This window comes from Monodelphis domestica, chromosome 2 (genome assembly GCF_027887165.1).
Source record: "Monodelphis domestica isolate mMonDom1 chromosome 2, mMonDom1.pri, whole genome shotgun sequence".
NCBI classification, from domain to species: Eukaryota; Metazoa; Chordata; class Mammalia; order Didelphimorphia; family Didelphidae; genus Monodelphis; species Monodelphis domestica.
In genome coordinates this window covers 432,003,883-432,023,121 of record NC_077228.1, presented here as the reverse complement: position 1 = coordinate 432,023,121, position 19,239 = coordinate 432,003,883, and the positions used below count along the sequence as shown (strand labels likewise).

The 19,239-nt window shown below is 37.4% G+C and overlaps 1 protein-coding gene across 18 annotated transcripts in view; it reads left to right on the top strand.

Moving 5' to 3' along the window:
* Nucleotides 1-6,623, top strand: part of SYNE1 (spectrin repeat containing nuclear envelope protein 1) — a 569,990-nt gene extending 563,367 nt beyond the window's left edge. For all 18 annotated transcript variants that reach the window (XM_016428964.2, XM_056818948.1, XM_056818954.1 and 15 more), the window contains one exon: nt 5,516-6,623. In XM_016428964.2, coding sequence (XP_016284450.1) covers nt 5,516-5,756 — 241 coding nt within the window. In that variant the 3' untranslated portion in view covers nt 5,757-6,623. The remainder of the gene's footprint in view (nt 1-5,515) is intronic.
* Nucleotides 6,624-19,239: the final 12,616 nt, after the last annotated feature.

Sequence of the window (19,239 nt, the reverse complement as noted above, 5' to 3'; positions counted from 1 at the left end):
CATTTTATAGATGAGGAACCTAGGACCCAGCAAAGTTAAGTGATTTGCCTAAACTTAAATAGCTAGAGTAAATGAGAAAACCTGGATTTGAACATAGATTCTCCAACTACATGGATCAGAGCTCTCTTTCCACTATTCCACAAAGATAATATAACAAAAAGATATGTTAGGATGATTATCAACTCCAAATAGTTAATACATGAATTCAGCTACATTAGATAGACATAGACTCACACTGGAACCTCATTGTAAAAACCTACAGAGTGGCATTCAGTAAAAGTTGATGTCAGTGTCAGATCCATGCAGGAAGCACTATTTAATTCCAAAAGAAGTGTATTTAACAAGGTGTCAACAGAGAATTTCCTTATACCAGTAAACTATCAGACTCTTTCCCTACTGTCTGCAGCAGTAGTATCAAATTCAAAAAGCAATTTCTTTTATATGTAACCCTGCAACCCTGTTCAAATTGTCTAACCTTCTCTCTCATTTTCCACATCTGTAAAATGGGCATAATTGTAGCACCTACTTCTCAGATTTGGATGAAATAGGATCATATTTGTAAAGCACCTTGTGACGCTAAAGTTCATTTATAAATGCTAGTTATTATTATTGTTGTTTTCAGTTCAAGAAGCAGGATAGTATAATGATTAGCAACCAGACCTCAGAGCTGAAAAGACCTTGATTCAATTCCTTTCTCTGATATCTATTTGGTTGTGATCCTGGGGAAGTCTAACCTTAACCTCTCACCTATCTAAGACTATGACTTTAAGATAAGGTTCTAACTTCACTAGCAGAGAGAGTTTTCTGAATAGTGAAGTTCCTTATACCAAGGAAATTGCAGGTCCAAGCTCTAGAGTCAAGCCTAAACAGAATTGGGTCTCCTAAACCTTATATAAGGACTTGCAATATCACCCATGTTTATATATGTATATATTATTAATTTACTTTATTGAAGATTTCTCAATTCCATTTCAATATGGTTCAGGTTATACTTGGGAGTATTGTGGACCCTGCTTGTTTGACACCTCTGGTCTGTTGGACACCTCTTGACACCAGATCAAGATCTTGATCATTCCTGGTAATTAAAACTTTCAATAGTCAAGATGATGTAGGACCAATTCAGAAACTTGGATCAGATTATGGCGGGTCTGTGATGGCCTTGAAACAAGACAGAATATTGGGTCCGAAACTAGAATAGATCCAAGCTTTCAAGTTGCTCCTAGAAACAACACAATTTCCAAGAGTTCTTACAGGTAGAGGATAATGTCTCTTTTCCTAAAACCCTCTAGTCTGAACCACAAATTTTTTTTCTCCAAATACAATTGCCACATTGTCTTCTCATGGTAAATTATTTAGTTAACCCATCTCCCATAGCTAATAGGTTATGAAGTTCCTTAAATTATTTTTAAGAACCCTTCTAGCAAAGTGCTTTGTTTTGAATGATATTAGAACTGATTGGATTCTTCTCATTTCCCTGATTGCAACTTTTCCCCACAAAACAAATCCTTCTCAGACTTGCCCTGATACAGCATTATGTGTTGTTTTGTTTTTCCCATTGGACTCATACTTACACTGACAAAGTAATTTAGGACATTGAAGCAATTTCCAGGTAATTTAAGTGGGGGAGGGACTACTTTTGAAAGGAAGGGGATTTTTTTTTATCAGAACTATTCTTCTTGTCTTCAATCAGATTTCTTGGTTCAGCTTCCATTTTCATTGTGTCAGGATAGACACATCCTAAACACAGAGCAGTAGCCAAGTCCATTTAGGTAGCAGTTCCAAGGGAAGGAGAAGAAAGAAAGAAAGGGGCCAGAGGCCGGTCAAAAAGCTGCCTTTGTTCCTTCCTTTGGAAATCCTCCCAAACTTCTATTGAAACCCAGGTCTCTTTAAGGCCAAGGATAAATATTAAGAGTACTTTTCGCCCTAGGATCATTAACTCTGTTGGGACTTTAAAGGTAAAAACTAGATTCACTATAGACAAGAAGTGACTTTAGTCAGTCTTGAAAGTGGACCTTAGTGGTTCAAAAGAAAAAAGATAGGAGTTCTACAAGTAGGTAGATTGCAGTATTTCAAGGGAAGCCAACTTCTCAGAAGGTAATTAAGCACTGTATGTTCCCTTTGTCCCTACCTCAGTCCATTAATTCTCGATGTGGGCATTCTTAGACAGTAGAAGGCCTGGTCTAATTGAACTTTAATAAGGAATGCTCTGATGCTGTTAAATGTGCCATGTCCTTTCAGGGGGATCTTTACAATATATGACTTGATATAACACAAGAATAAGCAACTTTCTCTTCTGGATCAAGAGCATACTGTTGTTTAATGTGTAGCTTTTGTTTTGATCTTAAGCTTTGACCTAAGTATCCAAGAAAGTACATTTCCCCCATCTCCCATAATTCAAATCTGCCAGGCAAATTTCATCACCAGTTATGTGTATAAGTCAATTCATCTCTGGAAGGCTTAAGAATCCTCTGGGATAAATGAATCATGACAAATGATCTGTCATTCTAGTTGAAAGTTAATAATTACAGTATTATTAGTGATCTTTAACTTGGTCATAATCAGCAGGTTCTAAGTAAGGAGAATCATCTTACCTGAAGAATGATGAAAATTGGCTGTCTAGACTGAAAAAAAAATTCTTCAATTCAATATCTATAGGTGCTAGAGCCTAATCTGTTTAAGGAGACTTTAAAGTAGGCCTTTGGAATAATCTAATAATCTCTGTGACTATAGAAAGAAGGGAAGGGGAAAAGGAGAGAGGAAATGAGAAAGGGAGGGATGGAGGAAAGGAGGAAAAAATAAACATTTCCATGCTCTTGTAGTTGACTAGTACAAGAGTACTAGTCTTTTTTTTATCAAAAAAAGCAAAGACAAGCACTATTCTCAAGGAGCTTACCTTCTAATGAGGAAAACAAGACAGGGAGAAGAGTAGTATCTAATCAGTGGATGAATCTACTGGTCCCAAATATTTTCAGCTATGAGTATATTCTTTTTAAATTCACCTCATAACTTTCTCCATGTGAGACATCCACGACACAAATGTGAGCCAGAAGCTCCTATCTATTCTGTCACAAACCAAAAGGTCTGAATAAACTGAGGACATTGGAAACCACACTGGGCTCAGAGTGAGGATGTTGGAGTACTAGTGCTGCCTCTGCCAGCAGCTAGCCATGTAACCTCACAAAAAAGCTTTTATCCTAGATCCTCAGTTTCCTCCCTGCTTTTCTTTTTCTTCAGCTGTAATGAGAGATTGACCCAAGAGATGTCTAGTTTGAATACTCTTTGAATCTATGACTCAGAAGCTCAAATTAAAGAGGAAGTTTTGCCTGTTCTCCATTAATGTGTCATCATATTCTGTGACATTCCCACAAAATGAATTGTTTTGTTAGGTATAAGCCTTTGTACATCTGTATGCACCAGCCTAGCTCTATATTGGGAGGTTCATAAGGCTTACTGAGGGTGATACATTTTTTGATTCTAGTAATTTTTAGAGATCAACTGCTATTTTATAAAGAGGCTTGAATCTGGGTCAATAGATGGAATAAGCATATTTATGGAATCAGTTCCCTAAACTTTTGACATGTATCTTTTGTAGGGCGCATAGAGCTGTTCTTGGTTTGACCAGTAGATGGCAAACATTCTTTTTCCTTCTTTCATATAATCATAGGATTTGGAGCTGGACACTCAAATGAAGTGTCTTTAATTTGGCCAATCAATGAGAGAAAAATTGTTTCATTGAATGACAAACGATCTTTGAGCTAGAAGAGACCTTAGATGTATTAGGAAACAGGGACTATTTTTAAAAAAAATAATTTTTGTCTGTATATCCAGTGCCTAGCACACTCCATTGTACATAGGAAATTGGCAATAAATGTCTGTTGAATTGGATTTTTGGATCTAGTATAATCTCCTTATTTTCCTAAGAATCCAAGGGCTAGAAAGGATAAATAACTTGGCCAAGGTTATCTAGCAGATAAACAGAATCTGTCTTCCTCCTGTCTCTTGATTCCCACTCCAGTATGGGATGTTCTGTAGACACTCTGAGCTCCACAGTAGTCACGCTGTTTCCCTTCCCAGCTGTGTTTATTAGACTAGTGTTAAAACTATGGACAAGACCTAGTTTCCACTTCAAGGCAAGTCTGGGCTAGTTTTATACATGTTCCACACACTCTCTCTCTCTCTCTCTCTCTCTCTCTCTCTCTCTCTCTCTCTCTCTCTCTCTCTCTCTCTCTCTCTCTCTCTCTCTTTTTCTTTCTCTCTTTCTCTCTCTGTCTCTCTCTCTGTCTCTCTCTCTGTCTCTCTCTCTCTCTCTCTCTGTCTCTCTCTCTCTGTCAGATTATGAACACATAGTAACCTACTTTCAAAAACACAGTTGAACCATAGTGACTTCATTGGATCCAAATGAATGTATGACAATTATATTGTACCTTATGAATGTATCTCTCCACACATAGGCATCTTCTACTTCTTCAACATGTTTTCTTAAGTCTTTTAGAAACAATACCTATACCCATGTGCCCATGATTAGTACTCTGTGAGGAAGGGGGCTGTAGGAACAGTAAAGTGGTATCCCAGCAGAAGATTTTTTATTATCCAAAGTATCTTTGATAACACATAGCTTCCTTTGTCCTTTCCATTCCTCATATTTCTGTGAACTTGTAGTTACCACTAATTAACTGCCCTACAAAAAAACAAACAAATAAAAATCATCTTCAACAACAAAACAGAGCAGTGGAATTTTCCATTCCAAGGTCTTGGGGCATCCAAACCAGCATCCCATTTTGTAAGATCCAATAGCCAATAAATATACTTTCCCAAGAGATCCTGAAATCTGTGAATTTTTTTTCCTTACCAACCTAAAATCAAAGCAATTATGGACATTGAATTAATCACTGTAGTCAAATCCAAAACCAAAATGGTTATTTTATATGCCCACAATGAAATCTTGCCAGGGCGAGGTGCTGATTCAGTGCAAAATCAAATTATGATACATACTTTCTAGACCTAATCAAGCCTTCATAAGTCCTTCCAAATTGTTAGGTATATACACTTGTTATATGGGTTTTTATATACCAGAGATTATTTATGAATCTATAAGATGAGTAACTCTAAGATATCCCTTCTGTTCTCAGACTCAATATGTATTGCCTCAAATATTCATGTTTTAATTATTCTAGAGCTAGTTAATTTCTTTTGGTAAATTTGTGTAGAGCAATTATCTTTGTTAATGAAAAATGTTTTGCTGAATTAAGAGAAAAAATTAGTGGAATCTGAGCCACTAATTAGTTATTCTTCAGTTGATTGATTAAATGTTTATTTTGCATCAGTACAGTTTCCAAACAACTCTTTTGTTAGTATTGGGGAAATAGCATGGGCTCTTTGCAAACCAGTGACAAGTAATTGCTCAACTGAATTATATTTGGCATATTCCTGTAGATTCCAGGAAGAGTAACCAAACCAAGAAGCAATGTCTCTTACGAGTGTTTTTGTTCATTCTCTGTGTTGATTCTTTCCTCAGGTCCATAAGAGGTGGCTCCGATTCCTCCCCTTCTGAGATCCAGCCAGCTCAATCCTGCCAGGCCTTTCTCCTCAGAGTGCTCAGAGCTGCTTTACCTCTTCAGCTTCTCCTTTTACTCTTAATTGGTCTTGCTTGCCTTGTACCAATGTCTGAGGAGGACTACAGCTGTGCTCTCTCCAATAATTTTGCCCGATCATTCCACCCCATGCTCAGATATACCAATGGCCCACCTCCTCTATGAAATAGACAGAAAACTAGTATTCATCTGTACATGTACCGTTAGTAGGAGAATCTGACAAAAAAAAGGGCAAACACACACAAATGAGAAAAAAAAAACTTAAAATCCATCTTTAAAAAAGAACCTTTGCCAAGTGGAATGCTCTTATGGTGGCAGCTTCCTATATCTCCTAAACCCTGTGTGCAAGTCATCAAATTGGCAATAGGTCATAGGGAGGGAGAACCAGAACAGAGGCAGTATTTTGGAAGAAACCTCAATTTCCATACTCATAATCCTAGCACTAAGAAGACTTTTAAGTAGTAGCTGCCAGGGACATTGGCCTGGGACATTTGCCACCTGAATTCTAGCCTTTCCCTGGTTCTCTGCATAGCCAGGGATTTTATTATACTGTCAGAGTAACTTTCCTATGTGCCGCTGCCTGGCTCTGTTAGCCAATTCTCCCAAAGTACCCTATCAGTATCTGGGATCTACCAATCAACCAGTACTTAAGAGATTTTAAAATCTTGTACTATATGATTTTAAAGAGCTTCAGTGGCTACTTACTTGGTTACTTTTCGGGCATGATGTTCTAACCTTTGCTTTGGATGCACAGGCTGTAAATCTAAAAAGCACTTTTTAAAAAAGGTTTAAAGAAAACTGGATGTAATAAGATCATGGAAGGTTTTATGAGAAAAAAACTATTGAATGTTAAGTAAAAAAAAAAAGAAGATATTTATGTATGTACAGTTTGCTAAAGCCAAGTTTTGTTTGTATTGATTTATTTGCATTTATTATAGATACCCTAAAATATTTGTCTGTTCTTTTTTAATGATACTATTGAAAATTATGTTTCAAGATTAAGCAGGGGAAATTAAAATATAACCACATGTATCTGCAGATGTTTCATTTTTTTTTCTTCTCAAAAGTCACATTAGGATGAAATTCAAGGACTAATTGAACACCAATAACTTTAAAAATACAAATAGAGATGTTGGTCATCATAAAAGTAGCAGTTCTTTTCTAAAAGAAAAATCATTTGTTCCTCTCTAATGTATTAAAATTAGCTTTAGTTCCAATGAAAGGATGAATGAAGGAAAATCCATTATTAAGTGCTTACTATATGCCAAGAACTATGAGAACTTCTGGGGATGTAAATATCAAAAAAAAAAAAAAGCATCCTGCCATTGAAGAACTAATATTCTATCAAGATGAGACAACACAAATGGGGAAGGTAGAATATGACTGGAATGGTGAGGTTTCCAAGCTTCTTCAATTTTAAAGATATGTTACTTTATTTAGATCATGAAATTTTTCTAGAGGTTACCTAGAAGACCCCTGGGAAGATACATCCTAGAGCTCTCCATCACTAGGGAAACATGCAAATACTGCATTGAGAAGAGGGAAAAAGAGGATGTGGAATTAATCAACAGCATTTACTATTAGTAATAATGTCTACTATGTACCAGCTACTGTGCAGACAAAAATGAAACAGTTCCTGCTCTTAAGAAGCTTATATTCAATCAAGCGAGACACACACACACACACACACACACACACACACACACACACACACACAAGACACAGACAAAGCACACACAAGGTAACATTGAATGGGAAGTCACTAGCAACTGGGGGGGGGGGGGGCACCAGGAAGAGCCAAGATGAAGACAGTCATAGAAGGATAAGAGTCTGACTATCTTTTCTCAGACATCAGGTAGATTTCAGTTTTTCCTATTTCTCCTTAAAGATATTTGTCTTGTTTTTTTTGGGGGGGGTGGTTCTATCTTTCTCCTAGCAGGGTTGAATTAAGTTTTCAATAAGGGAACCTGACTTTAGTGGAGAGAACTTGGACTAGCTTGAAATGAGAAGATTAAACCAAGTGTTTCCATATTCTAAAGTGATACTGGTGTCTTGGAAACTGATCACTAGCTATGTGAAAGTTGGCCCTACTCAATATTTTGTATATCTTACTGCAAAGAAGATATAATTGTCTTTGTAGCCTGATTTCTAATATCAACTGCTACTTCCTATGTTGCCTTGGGCAAGATATGTAACTTATCTGGGTCTCAGTTTCCCAATTTATAAAAAGGAGTTGTACCAAATAGCCTCCAAGACCTAGCTCTTCCAGCTTTAAATCTGCACTGCTTGTAAAAGTGTAAATTTCCTGAGTAGCTTAAATGATAATCAGGGTTGTTCTTGTCAAAGAGAAGACACAACCATGTGTGTTCTGTTTCTCCTGAATAAGAGAGGTAGTCAGTCGTACTCTTGCCCTGATGGTGTTGGCATTGGGACTCTGATGGATAGAACGAAAGAAGAAGCTGAACCTGAGTACTGTGAGTTTGGAGCAAGCTTGGTTTCCCCAGATAAAATAACCACAGAGATCAAGGAAACAGAACTGAATGGGGTTTGTACTTTACTTCCCTCCTCACTGGTGACAGTGGGATGAACAAGAATGTGTATTTTAAAAGGATCTCCACCATTTCAATGATTTCCTGTTGACACAAAGAACTCTAAGACTAACTACAGAGAAAGGCATTTCCCTCAAGACTGATCTTAGTAACTCCTGTGACCCCAAGGTTTGTACACTTCTCCATTAATACCTCAGAATGACACTGATTAACTATATACCATAAAGAATTTTTTAAAAATCCAACAGCTACCATTCTGAGCAGTCTACCTTAGTGTACTAACAACTTAGTTTTCCTTTCAGTCTGGGTACTAATTTTTTGACTCCCACTCTTTCAGACCTAATAGTAGATGAAATTTTACCTGGGTTCTCATGGAACCCAGTATGGGAAACTCCCACAATAATGAGTGTAGGGAGAAATAATTCTTTCCTTAGCCTCTGCTCTATGCATCTGGACAATAGTTGACCATACTTCCTGGCAGCTTAAGATTATATGTTGTGTGAATCTTTTCTGAAGCTGGAGCACTGCCATTGCCACAAAAAATGATCAACATTCAAGCATAAATAATGGGAAAATGAAAGCCACTGATAAACTAGTGGGTGTTCCTCAACCTTTGTTCTGGGAACCAGCCTGCTTTGTAGTTGGAAGCTTCTTGCATTATTGATGAATCATGGTTTAAAGGAATATGGTACTGATTAAGAAAACTTGCAAGGGATATCCCCAGTACGGAATTATTTGATAGCCCATACATAATTTTAAAAATCCTTATTCAAAGTCTACTTTGCTTTTTCCTTAACAGAGTTACATCATTGGAACATGAAGTAGATGGAAAGTCATGAGGAGGTTAAACTTGGGAGTCACTAGTGATTTATATAACATAGATGGGAATGAGATATCTAGAGGCCTGCCCACCTAACTGGATACACTGAGGGGAAGACAGTTCAAGATGGTTAAATACCAGTGCACAGCAGTTATTCTGGCACTGTAGAAGGATAGGGACTATTTCATGTTTGGCAAAGTGCTTCCTGGAACTGATAAAGCATTTGGCTGATGAAGGAAAATTGATGGCCACCAACTATGAACTCATTTCCAACACAGTTAATATGAAGAGAAAGTATGTTATTATTGCATAACATGAGATAAAAATCCAAGTGAATAAAAGAAAAAAGGGAAGAGAGGTCCAGAGAAATGATCTAACAGGTCAGATCCATTGAATAAGGCATTGCTGCTAAGTAGTTCAGAGAAATAAAACAAGTGTCATGAAACGGTTAAAAATGGAAGAGCAACTTAAAACCCAGAGGAAGAAGGAACCATGTGGGATTTTTGGTACCAAAATATTTTCAGATCTAGGAAAAAATGGTGTTAGAAAAATGGAAAATGGTTGTATAACAAGAAATATATAGGTAGGATCAAAAGGCCTATAGGAAAGTATATATTTTAGCACAGAAAGTGATTTCTCTGGAAAAGGACATCATTATAGCTAATTTCCCAAAAATCAAGGTATTAGTAAACCCCAAATCTTCATGTTTTCTATAAAAAGAGAGATAAAAGTAGCAAAGGGAGCATTTGAAGAAAGGCTGAGTTTGAAAAGCCAGCACTAGTTCATATAAATCCAGATTTCTCTGAAACAATTCCTTTATCGTCTATTAGAGCACAATAATATTCCATTGGATTCATATACCACAATTTGTTCAGTCATTCTCCAATTTATGGATCACATCCTTAGTTTCCAGTTCTTTGTCACCACAAAAAAATAAAACACTTATTGAGTAAAGAAGGAAGAATTTCAGGTAGATGGATTCATAGCCTACTACCATAAAACAAATGGCAAGTAATAGACTATCCAGATTACATGGAAGCAATAGCCATAATAAGCACAAATGGCATTTGTCGGGGTGAGGTATAACTTGGATTATATATTTATAATGGATATACTTGGATAACTGGCAGTTACTGTGCAAAAATTGGCCTCCAGGGACAAAAGGCCAGAGCCTCTATATAATCAGACTGGATGAGAATGAGAATGAGTCAGAAAATTTAACTGTTTTTGCCTCACCTCCTCCTCTTCATTCTCTGCCCATGACTTTATCTATAATGGAAAATTCAAGGTTAAAGCTGGAAAGAAATGTAAAAGTTCTCAGAGTTTACATTAAAGAGGTTAGTAAGATTGAACAGGGTTGATTAGTTTGTGTTTACCTGAGAGGTCATAGAGTTTTTTTTAATAGCTTTAAAGCCTCTGGGGGGAAAAACACAACTTGGCACCTGAACCCTGAGAATACCTATGAATGAGTTGTTTCGTCTTGTTTTGAACCCCAGCAACAGTGTCCAGAGATTAGAGTAGTATAACGGAAAGCATCACATGAAATATGACGAAATGCAAATAGAATTTACAACCAGGTCTTCCTGGTTTCAGATCATACCACTCCCCCAAAATTCAACTAATCCTAGCACTCCTCTTCAACGAATGGAATCTGTGACTTGGAATGAGCATTTACCTCTTTCGGCTTTCTTATGTAAAAAATGAGGAGCTTATACTAAGGAATTTTTGTCAGCTAGGACTTAGCATCTGATAATTTAATGAGGAGTTCTTGGGCCACTAGAAGGTGGACTAAACCTAGGGGAGAGTACACAGGCTGAAAAAAAGTAGAGAATACCTAGTTAGGGAAATTAGGAAGGGGGCAATTAAGTGTTATTATATATAATGTGTATATATATAATATAATAAATTATATTAATTGTATTATCATATTCTGATGGAAGATCTCTTCCCCTTTCAACATCTATAACTATTTTGTTATTATAGTAGGAAATGTTTTTGAGGAATAACCTTTCATTGTCAGCTCTGAAAACTGTCCAAAGCTGAGGAATAACAAACTGCACATAGGCTTCTGAAACTGAAAGCTTCAGGGATGAAATGACTGCAGGTAGGATTCAGGGCATCTCTGAAGCAAACTATTTTCTGCTTGCTAAAAATTATTTAGCTTTGGGTGGAATGAGAATAAAGTAAAATTCTAAAACTGAGATCTCTTGGTTTTATCTATTTTGGATGGTTGGTAAAGACTGGGGATTGAACTGTAGGCCATTAAGACCTCCTCCCAACTATGGAATTGAAAAATCATTGCCAAAAGCATTTGGGCTAGTGAAGGAGCATCATGATTCTCCTCAAAGCTTTTCTCTCCCTCCCCATTTCCTAGTTCTTGAACTTGGGTTCTGATAGCTTTTTTGAAAGCCCTTAGAGTACAAGAAAGTTGAATGTGCCTACGAGAGAAAGCCCAAGAGTGACAATTAAAAAAAAAAGTGTCTGTAGGAGAGAAACACACTTCACTATATGCCAAACTCCATCCAATATTCTTTTCCCAAACTTCCCACTCCCATACTCCTCTGGAAAAACATGCAACCATTTTCTTTGCCAGCATAAAATGAGAAAACAGTTTCCAGTTATGTGAATGACAAACTCTCTCTAACCAACTCATTCAGTTATACTCACAAAGTTTTTAAGTGCCTACTAATCAGATAGGTAGCGCAGTAAATAGAGTGCTGGGCCTAGAATTAGGAAGATGTAATTTTAAATCTAGTCTTCAACACATAGAAATTGTGTGACATTGGGCAATTCATTTAACTCTTTGCCTCAGTTTCCTCATTTGTAAAAATGAGGATAATAATAGCACCTACCTTACAGTTGTGATGAGGATCAAATGAGATAATTGTAAAGCACTTAGCACAGTTCCTGGTATATAGTATGTGCTATATAAATATTTCTATTACTTTTGAGGCATTGACTTAGCTAATGGGGATAAAAAGATAAATATTAAGTAGTGTATACTCTCAAAATACATTCTCTTGGGTAGATATGATCTATATATTGATCAATAAATCAATACTGCTGGTGATGAAAATACAAAGAATAAGATGATTCCTGTTTCTCAAGTTGGCTAGTTTGGATGGACAACAACTTTCATGATTCACTTATATGGAATCAATTTGGGGTAAAAGGATGATGTGTCAAACATATATTGAAGGGAGAGAGACTGGAAGGAAAGAATCCAATTAACATTAGCATTAATGTGTAATTGAAATTGTCCAGCTATTGAAATAATCTAGGAATGATGAGGGACTGAACTAGGGTGGTAACCAGAAAAGAAGAAAGAAAGAAATCAATATGAAACACATCATAGGTGCAGAATTGACAAGATCAAACAATCTACTGAATATGAGGGATTGAGGAAATGAAAAGGGCAAAGGATAATTCTGAATCCGAGTGCTTGGGGGCTTAGAAAGATGATACTACTTTTGGCAGAAATTAGGAAATTGAGAAACATGCTGGATTTATTGGAAAAGACAATGGCTTTGAGATACCTTTGAGTCTTTTAGGTAGAGATATTCAACAAGCAGTTAATGATGGAGGACTAAGGTTCAGGAGAGAGATTAGAGTAGATATGTAGATTCAGGAAGCACCTGCACTGAGATAATAGTTTAATCCATGGGAACTAGTGAGATCACCTAGCAAAGGGAGGTGGAGTGTAGAAAGAAAAGAGAAAAGGACTGAAAATAAAGCCCTGGACTAAACCTATGCAGAAGAAATGAGACAGAGAGAGCAACACTGGAAAGGAAACTAAGAAGGATGTCAGGAAGATAGAAGGAGAACTAAGAAAGGATTGGTGCTTTGCCAATCCAGGGAGGAGAGAGCAATTGGAAGGGGGTGGAGAGTGGGACATTTAGATAAGTAATCAATACTTTCAAACATTGCAAGAAGGATGAGATCCAGGGAATAATTACTTGATTTAGCAATTAAAACATCAATTTTTGACCTTGTAAAGAAAAGTTTAGTTAAGTTGTGGGACCAAAAGACAGATCACAAGAACTTGAGGAATGAACAGGAGATGAGGGCATAGAGGCAATAAATATAGATAGCTTTTCTAGGGATTCTTCTGAGAGAAAGGGAGAAGAGAGATAGCTTGAAGTGATGACAATTTCAAGAGAAAATATTTTTATAAACTGGAGATTTCAGCCTATTTGTAGGCAGCAGAAAAGGAACCATTGAATAGAAAGACTGAAGATTAGTGCCAGAAAGGGATTATTGAAGGGGAAATCTCCTAAAGAGTGCAATACTCTGGGGGGCAACTGGGTAACTCAATGGACTGAGAGCCAGGCCTAGAGATGGGAGGTCCTAGGTTCAAGTTTGAACTCAGACACTTCCCAGCTGTGTGACCCTGGGCAAGTCACTTGACCCCATTGCCCTTACCACTCTTCTGCCTTGGTGCCAATACACAGTATTGACTCCAAGATGGAAGGTAAAGGTTTAAAAAAAAAGAGTGCAAGACTCTGGTAGGTTTTCCCAAGAAGATTTCCTTAGATACTGGCACAAAAGTGGAGAAAATGAGGATTGATGTTAAGGGCATTTGAATTGTAAAATTAAGGGAAAAGTAGATAGCCTCAGTTTTCTTTTTTTCTTCAAAGATATTTTATCTTCCCACTTATGTATAATAACAATTTTCAATATATGTTTTCCAAAATTATAAGATCCAAATTGTCTCAGTCCCCCATCTTAGAGATGGTAAGCAATTTGATCTGAATTGAAAACCCCAAATAAAGCCATGAATAAAGTAATGAGAGAGATAGTCTGCTTTGATCTGCATCTGGCTCAAACAGTTTTCTCTGGAGGTAGGTAACATTCTTTGTCATAAATTCTTCAGAATTGTCCCAGATTATTGTATTGCTGAGAATAGCTAAATCTTTTGTAGTTGATCATCCCATAAATTGCTGTTACTGTGTTCAGTGTTTTCTTGATTCTGCTTATTTTGCTCTGAATCAGTTCATGTAGTTCTTTCCAGCTTTTTCTGAAATCATATTTTTTATCATTCTTTATAGCACAATAGCATTGCATCATCAACATATACCTTAATGTGTTCAGTCATTCCCCAATTGATGGACATCCCTTCAATTTCCAATTCTTTGCCACCCCAAAAAGAGCTGCTATAAATATTTTTGAACAAGTAGGTCTTTTCCCCTTTCTAGTAATCTCTTTAGAAATCTGACAGTCATGATATTACAGGATCAAAGGGGATGCACAGTTTTAAAGCCCTTTGGGCATAGTTCTAAATTGCCCTCCAGAATGGTTGGACCAATTTAAAACTCCATTAACAATGCATTGGTGTACCAATTTTGCCACATCCCCTTCAACATTTATTACTTTCCTTTACTGTCATATAGACCAATCTGACAGGTGTGAGGTGCTAGGTCAGAGCTGTTTTAATTTGTATCTCTCTAATCAAGAATGATTTATAGCATTTTTTCACATGACTATCAATAGTTCTGATTTCTTTAGCTGAAAATTGCTTGTTCATGTCCTTTGACCATTTGTCAATTGGAGAATGACTTGTATTCTTATAAATTTGACTTAGTTCTCTATATATTTGAGGAATGAAACATTTATCAGAGCAAACTGGTTTAACATTTTCCCGCCAGTTTGTTGTTTTCCAGTTCTAATTTAAGTTTCATTGGTTGTGTTGTGTGAAAGTTTTTAAATTTAATATTATCAAAATTATTCACTTTACATCTTATAATGAATGCTCTCTCTCTCTCATGTTTGGTCATAAAGTCTTCCCTTCTCCATAGATCTGTTAAATAATTCTATGTTCCCTTGATTTACTTATGAGGTCACTCTTTGTATCAAAATCATACACCCATTTTGCCTTTGTATAGGATGTGAGATATTGCCCTTGTTGTAATTAAAATGGTTGATGTTGTAAACTGTAGTGAGTTAAAATGGTGGAAGATACAAATTATGCTAGATATAAGAGTGGGTGAGTAAATTTGATCACAGAAAATATGTTTCACTACAGTGTCTTGGTTTTAAATCAAAATATAAGGTGGTCGCCAGGGAAATATTCCCAATTATGAATATGCCCAAATCAACTGGGTTTTATAGAGAATTTAATTAATAATACAATGAGTAATCAAAGAAAGAGAGAGAGAGGAAAAAAAGTATGAAGGGCCTTAAGCCAACATGGCCTAGACCTGAGTCTTAAGAGAGAGAGATCAGTCAGTCAGTCTTTTATCACTCACCACAAGGTCTGTCTAAGCAAGGATTCTAGTGACATCAGGCCAGCTCCATCTCAGCTGACTTCACCAGAGAGAGTTCCAGCCAGAGTCCTCCTCAAAGAGAGATCCAGCCAAAGACTGTTTTAAAGGGCCTCTCTCCAGAGCCTCCAGAGGGACAGAGTCCCCTCAGAGGAGCTCTAGGGAGACCTCCTTAGAGATTGTCCTCCAAGAGCTTCCCTTCTCCAGAGCCTCTCTCAAGAGATTCGTCCCAAGCGATCCTCATCAGAGATTTCTCCAAAAGGATTCCTCCCAAGAGATTCTGCTTTTTCTTATAAAGGGGTTTTTCTCCTATGTCACCTCCCCTAAGTCCTTACATCTACCAATCACTGTAGACATTTTCCAAAGGACAACCCATTCTAAAAACACTGCTGGGTCGACTAATCCCTTTAGGAGAAAACCTCTGAGTAAGTCTGAACCAGAGAAAACACAGCTGAGTCAACTAATCCCCTCAAGAGAAAACCTCTGAATAAGTTTTCACCTCTTTGCTCCTGGCAAGTTTACAAGTTGCCAGACCTTTATAGGTACCTAGCATCCCATTGTATCAATTCTAAAAACAGGCATGGCTCAAAGAACTCCTTGCCTCATCATAAGCATGGGTCCAAGTACTTTCATTGTTTAGCAAGGAGTTTTCTCCCCTAAAGCAGTCTTAAGTACGGGTGGAGCAGAGGTCCTCCCATTTCTGATCCAAGTAGAGTTCTCACATCCAAATGTGGAATGTTCCCAGTAGGGAATTGTTCCAATGGAGAATTCCCCGATGGGGAAATTTTTAACATTCACAAGTCTGAGAAATTTCAAGATTTACACCCTATACCTAGTTTCTGCTACGTTGTTTATGTTGTTTTCCAGTTTTCCCAGCAGTTTTTGTCAAATAGTGAGTTCTTGTCCCAAAACTGGGGTCTTAGTGTGTATCAAACACTAGATTACTGAGGTCATGTACCTTTTTATATTGTATATCTAATCTATTCCATTGATTCACCATTCTATTTCTTAGCCAATACCAAATTGTTTGATGATTACTATTTACAGTACAGCTTGAAATCTGGTATTGCTTTCACCTTGATCTTCATGGAAAAGTAAAAGTCAAAATTATCTGCTGAGGGAGTGTGGAGATCTTGGCTTGAAGAAAACAGATATAGAAAATGTATTCATCAATCAGGGAAAAGGATATGTCCATAGGACAAGACAGCAAGTGATTTAATGGTAGAGGAAGGAACAAAAACCTTATCTATAGGAACAAATTTACAAAAGAAAGAATTCAAGGCAAGAGAAGGATGGATAAGGAAAGAAGAGAAGGATGAAAATCATGATAAAGATTTTAAAAAAGAGTTGGGAGGAGTAAGTACGTAGGGAAATGGCAGGGTATAAGAGATAATAGTATGAGATGATTTTCAGATTTCTGGGTTATGGAGGTCTAAAAGTTAGGGGTGGTGGCAAGATCAAGAGTAGGACCATCCCTTTGGGTAGATGAGGTGAAGGTACAAGTAATAGCAAGAGGATCAAGTAGGAGATAAAAATGACTTGATGACATAAACATGGGAAATATGGAATGAATGTCTTCTTAAGTTTTTTTAGTTCTAAATTTATCTGTTCTTTGTGATTTTTCTCTAATTTTGAAAACAAACATTGGAAAAGAAATTATTTTAGTACCGAATTCTTTGAGAGAAGAGAAGAAAGTGATGTGGTAACCAATCGATAATGTCACCAGAATCTGACTAGGGCAAGGCTTCTTTACCTGGATTTTGTAATCTTGATTTTAGGTATTCTGACAACTATATTTTAACATAGTTGGTTTTCTTGGCAATCTTATGCATTTTATTTCATGCATTTAAAAACATTCTAAAAGCTCCCTAGATTTCACCTGGCTGGTAAAGAGGTCCATATCACAAAAATAGTTTTTAAAAATCTTTGTACCACGATGACCTAGACCATTGGAATGTACTTCAAAGGAAAGGCTTCTGAGTGATGTCAAAAGATAAAAGACCTAAAAATAGTGGTTAGGAATAAGAAGTAAGCCTGCCCCTCCTGGTCTACTGGAAAAAGGTGCATCTGTTACTAGAGAGGGTGATAGTGAAATAGATTTAGGTAGTGAAATAGATAGAAGTAAAATATAAAAGTCCAATTTGTTAACAATAGAATGGGGTTCCAAAGGATATGGGCAACTAAGTGGCATAGTGGATAGAGTGCTGGGCCTGGAGTCAGGAAGACCTGGGTTATTAGCTGTGTGATCCTGGGCAAGTCACTTAGCCCTATTTGCCTCAGTTTCCTAATGTATAAAATGAGCTGGAGAAGAAAATGGGAACTCGCTCTAGCATCTTTGCCAAGGAAATCCTAAATTGATCACAAAGATATGACTAAACAACAGCAAGCACAACCTGAGGGAATGATGCAGAGGTCAAGCCAGGTAAGCCTGGAACTCAGGAAAGGCAAGTCTGAAAGGAATTGGGATGAGGGATGAGGGATGAGGGAGCCAATGCCCAGACAAAGAAAGTTTGCCTGGATACCCACTGACTCTAAATCACAGGAATTTGTAGAGAAGAACAGAATTTGCTAGTCATGGGACAAAAAGAGATGACTAAGCAATGTTCTTAGCCAGGCTCCTGATTTGATTTTGTTAACCCTGACAGGGAAAGGGAAGACTCTGGTCCTTGGCTAGTTCCGGTAACTGGATGGACACAGCAAGGACCTGGACCAAGTGACCAAGCAGCAAAACATCTCAAATATGGGCACTCACTGGCTATAGTGGCCTGAGGCATGGTTGATTTATTCACCCTGTTGACCCATTGCCATAGTATTTTTGTCTCAGGCCTCCAGCCAATCTGTTGATTTACTCAGGTAATGATCGTGAGTGTCAATGTTTCAGGCTTTGAACTTGGGAGATGCTGGAAAGTGCCTCAGGGTGGGGGGGATGAGGGGGGGAAGAAAACTGGTTCCACCAGCTGTAATTTAAAAATAAAATCTGAAATCCATTGCTCTCCTAGCTCTGCTCTGATTAATTTGGTAAAAATCTCTTCATATCCTCAAAACATCATTTTGCTTAGATGAACATTGTCTCCATCCATCCCCCTTTTGAAAGTCATCTTTAATCTTATTTTGTTGTTGCTGTTTTTCAGTCTTTTCAGTCATGTCTGACCCTTCATTACCCCATTTGGAATTTTCTTAACAGAGATAGTGTGGTAGTAAGCCATTTACTTCTCCAGCGCGCTTGACAGATGAGGAAACTGAGGCAAGCAAGATTAAGTGACTTGCCCAGGGACATATAGCTAGTAAATGTCTTTGTCTAGATTTGACTTCAGGAAGATGAGTCTTCTAGACCCAGCACTCTATCCCCTGCTGATTTTACCTATTTACAAATGTTAGGAAATATGATTCACTTCCTCCTTTAACAGACTGTGCACATCTGGCCCATATACTGTGCATGACTAAGCCACCTTACTAAGAAAGTCATTCTCCCAAGGGGAATGAGTTTGGGCCACTGCCTGTGTCTTCTGAGAACCGTATCACTCCATGGCTGTACTTATGACAAAGGGATTCCAAAATCAGTTTCACAGGTTCCAAAGGTTATGACAATAACACATTTATGTAATACTTGAAGTCCACCATGTTTTTAACCATACCATCTCATCAGATCCTCAAAGCAACCCTGAGAAAGAGTTAGTTCAAATATTATCAATTTAACAGATGAGATAGGCAGGTTAAGTGATTTTCCTGAGATTACACAGCTAATAAATGGTTGAGCCAGAACTTGAAGCCAGATCTTCAACTCCAAATTCAGGATTCTTTCCACTATTAAAAGTTGCCAAAGAATTGCCTTTATAGGGCTCTTCCTAAGCAAATATTTGGGATTTTACTGGGAAAAGAAATAGTATCTTTTCACCCATCTTTTCTTTTCTCTTCTCTCCTCTCATTCCTCTAATCCAGGGGGATGGGGGTGGAGTAATCCCCTTACCCCTCCATATAATGATAATATTTCCATTTAAGGACTGGCTGCCTGGTGACCT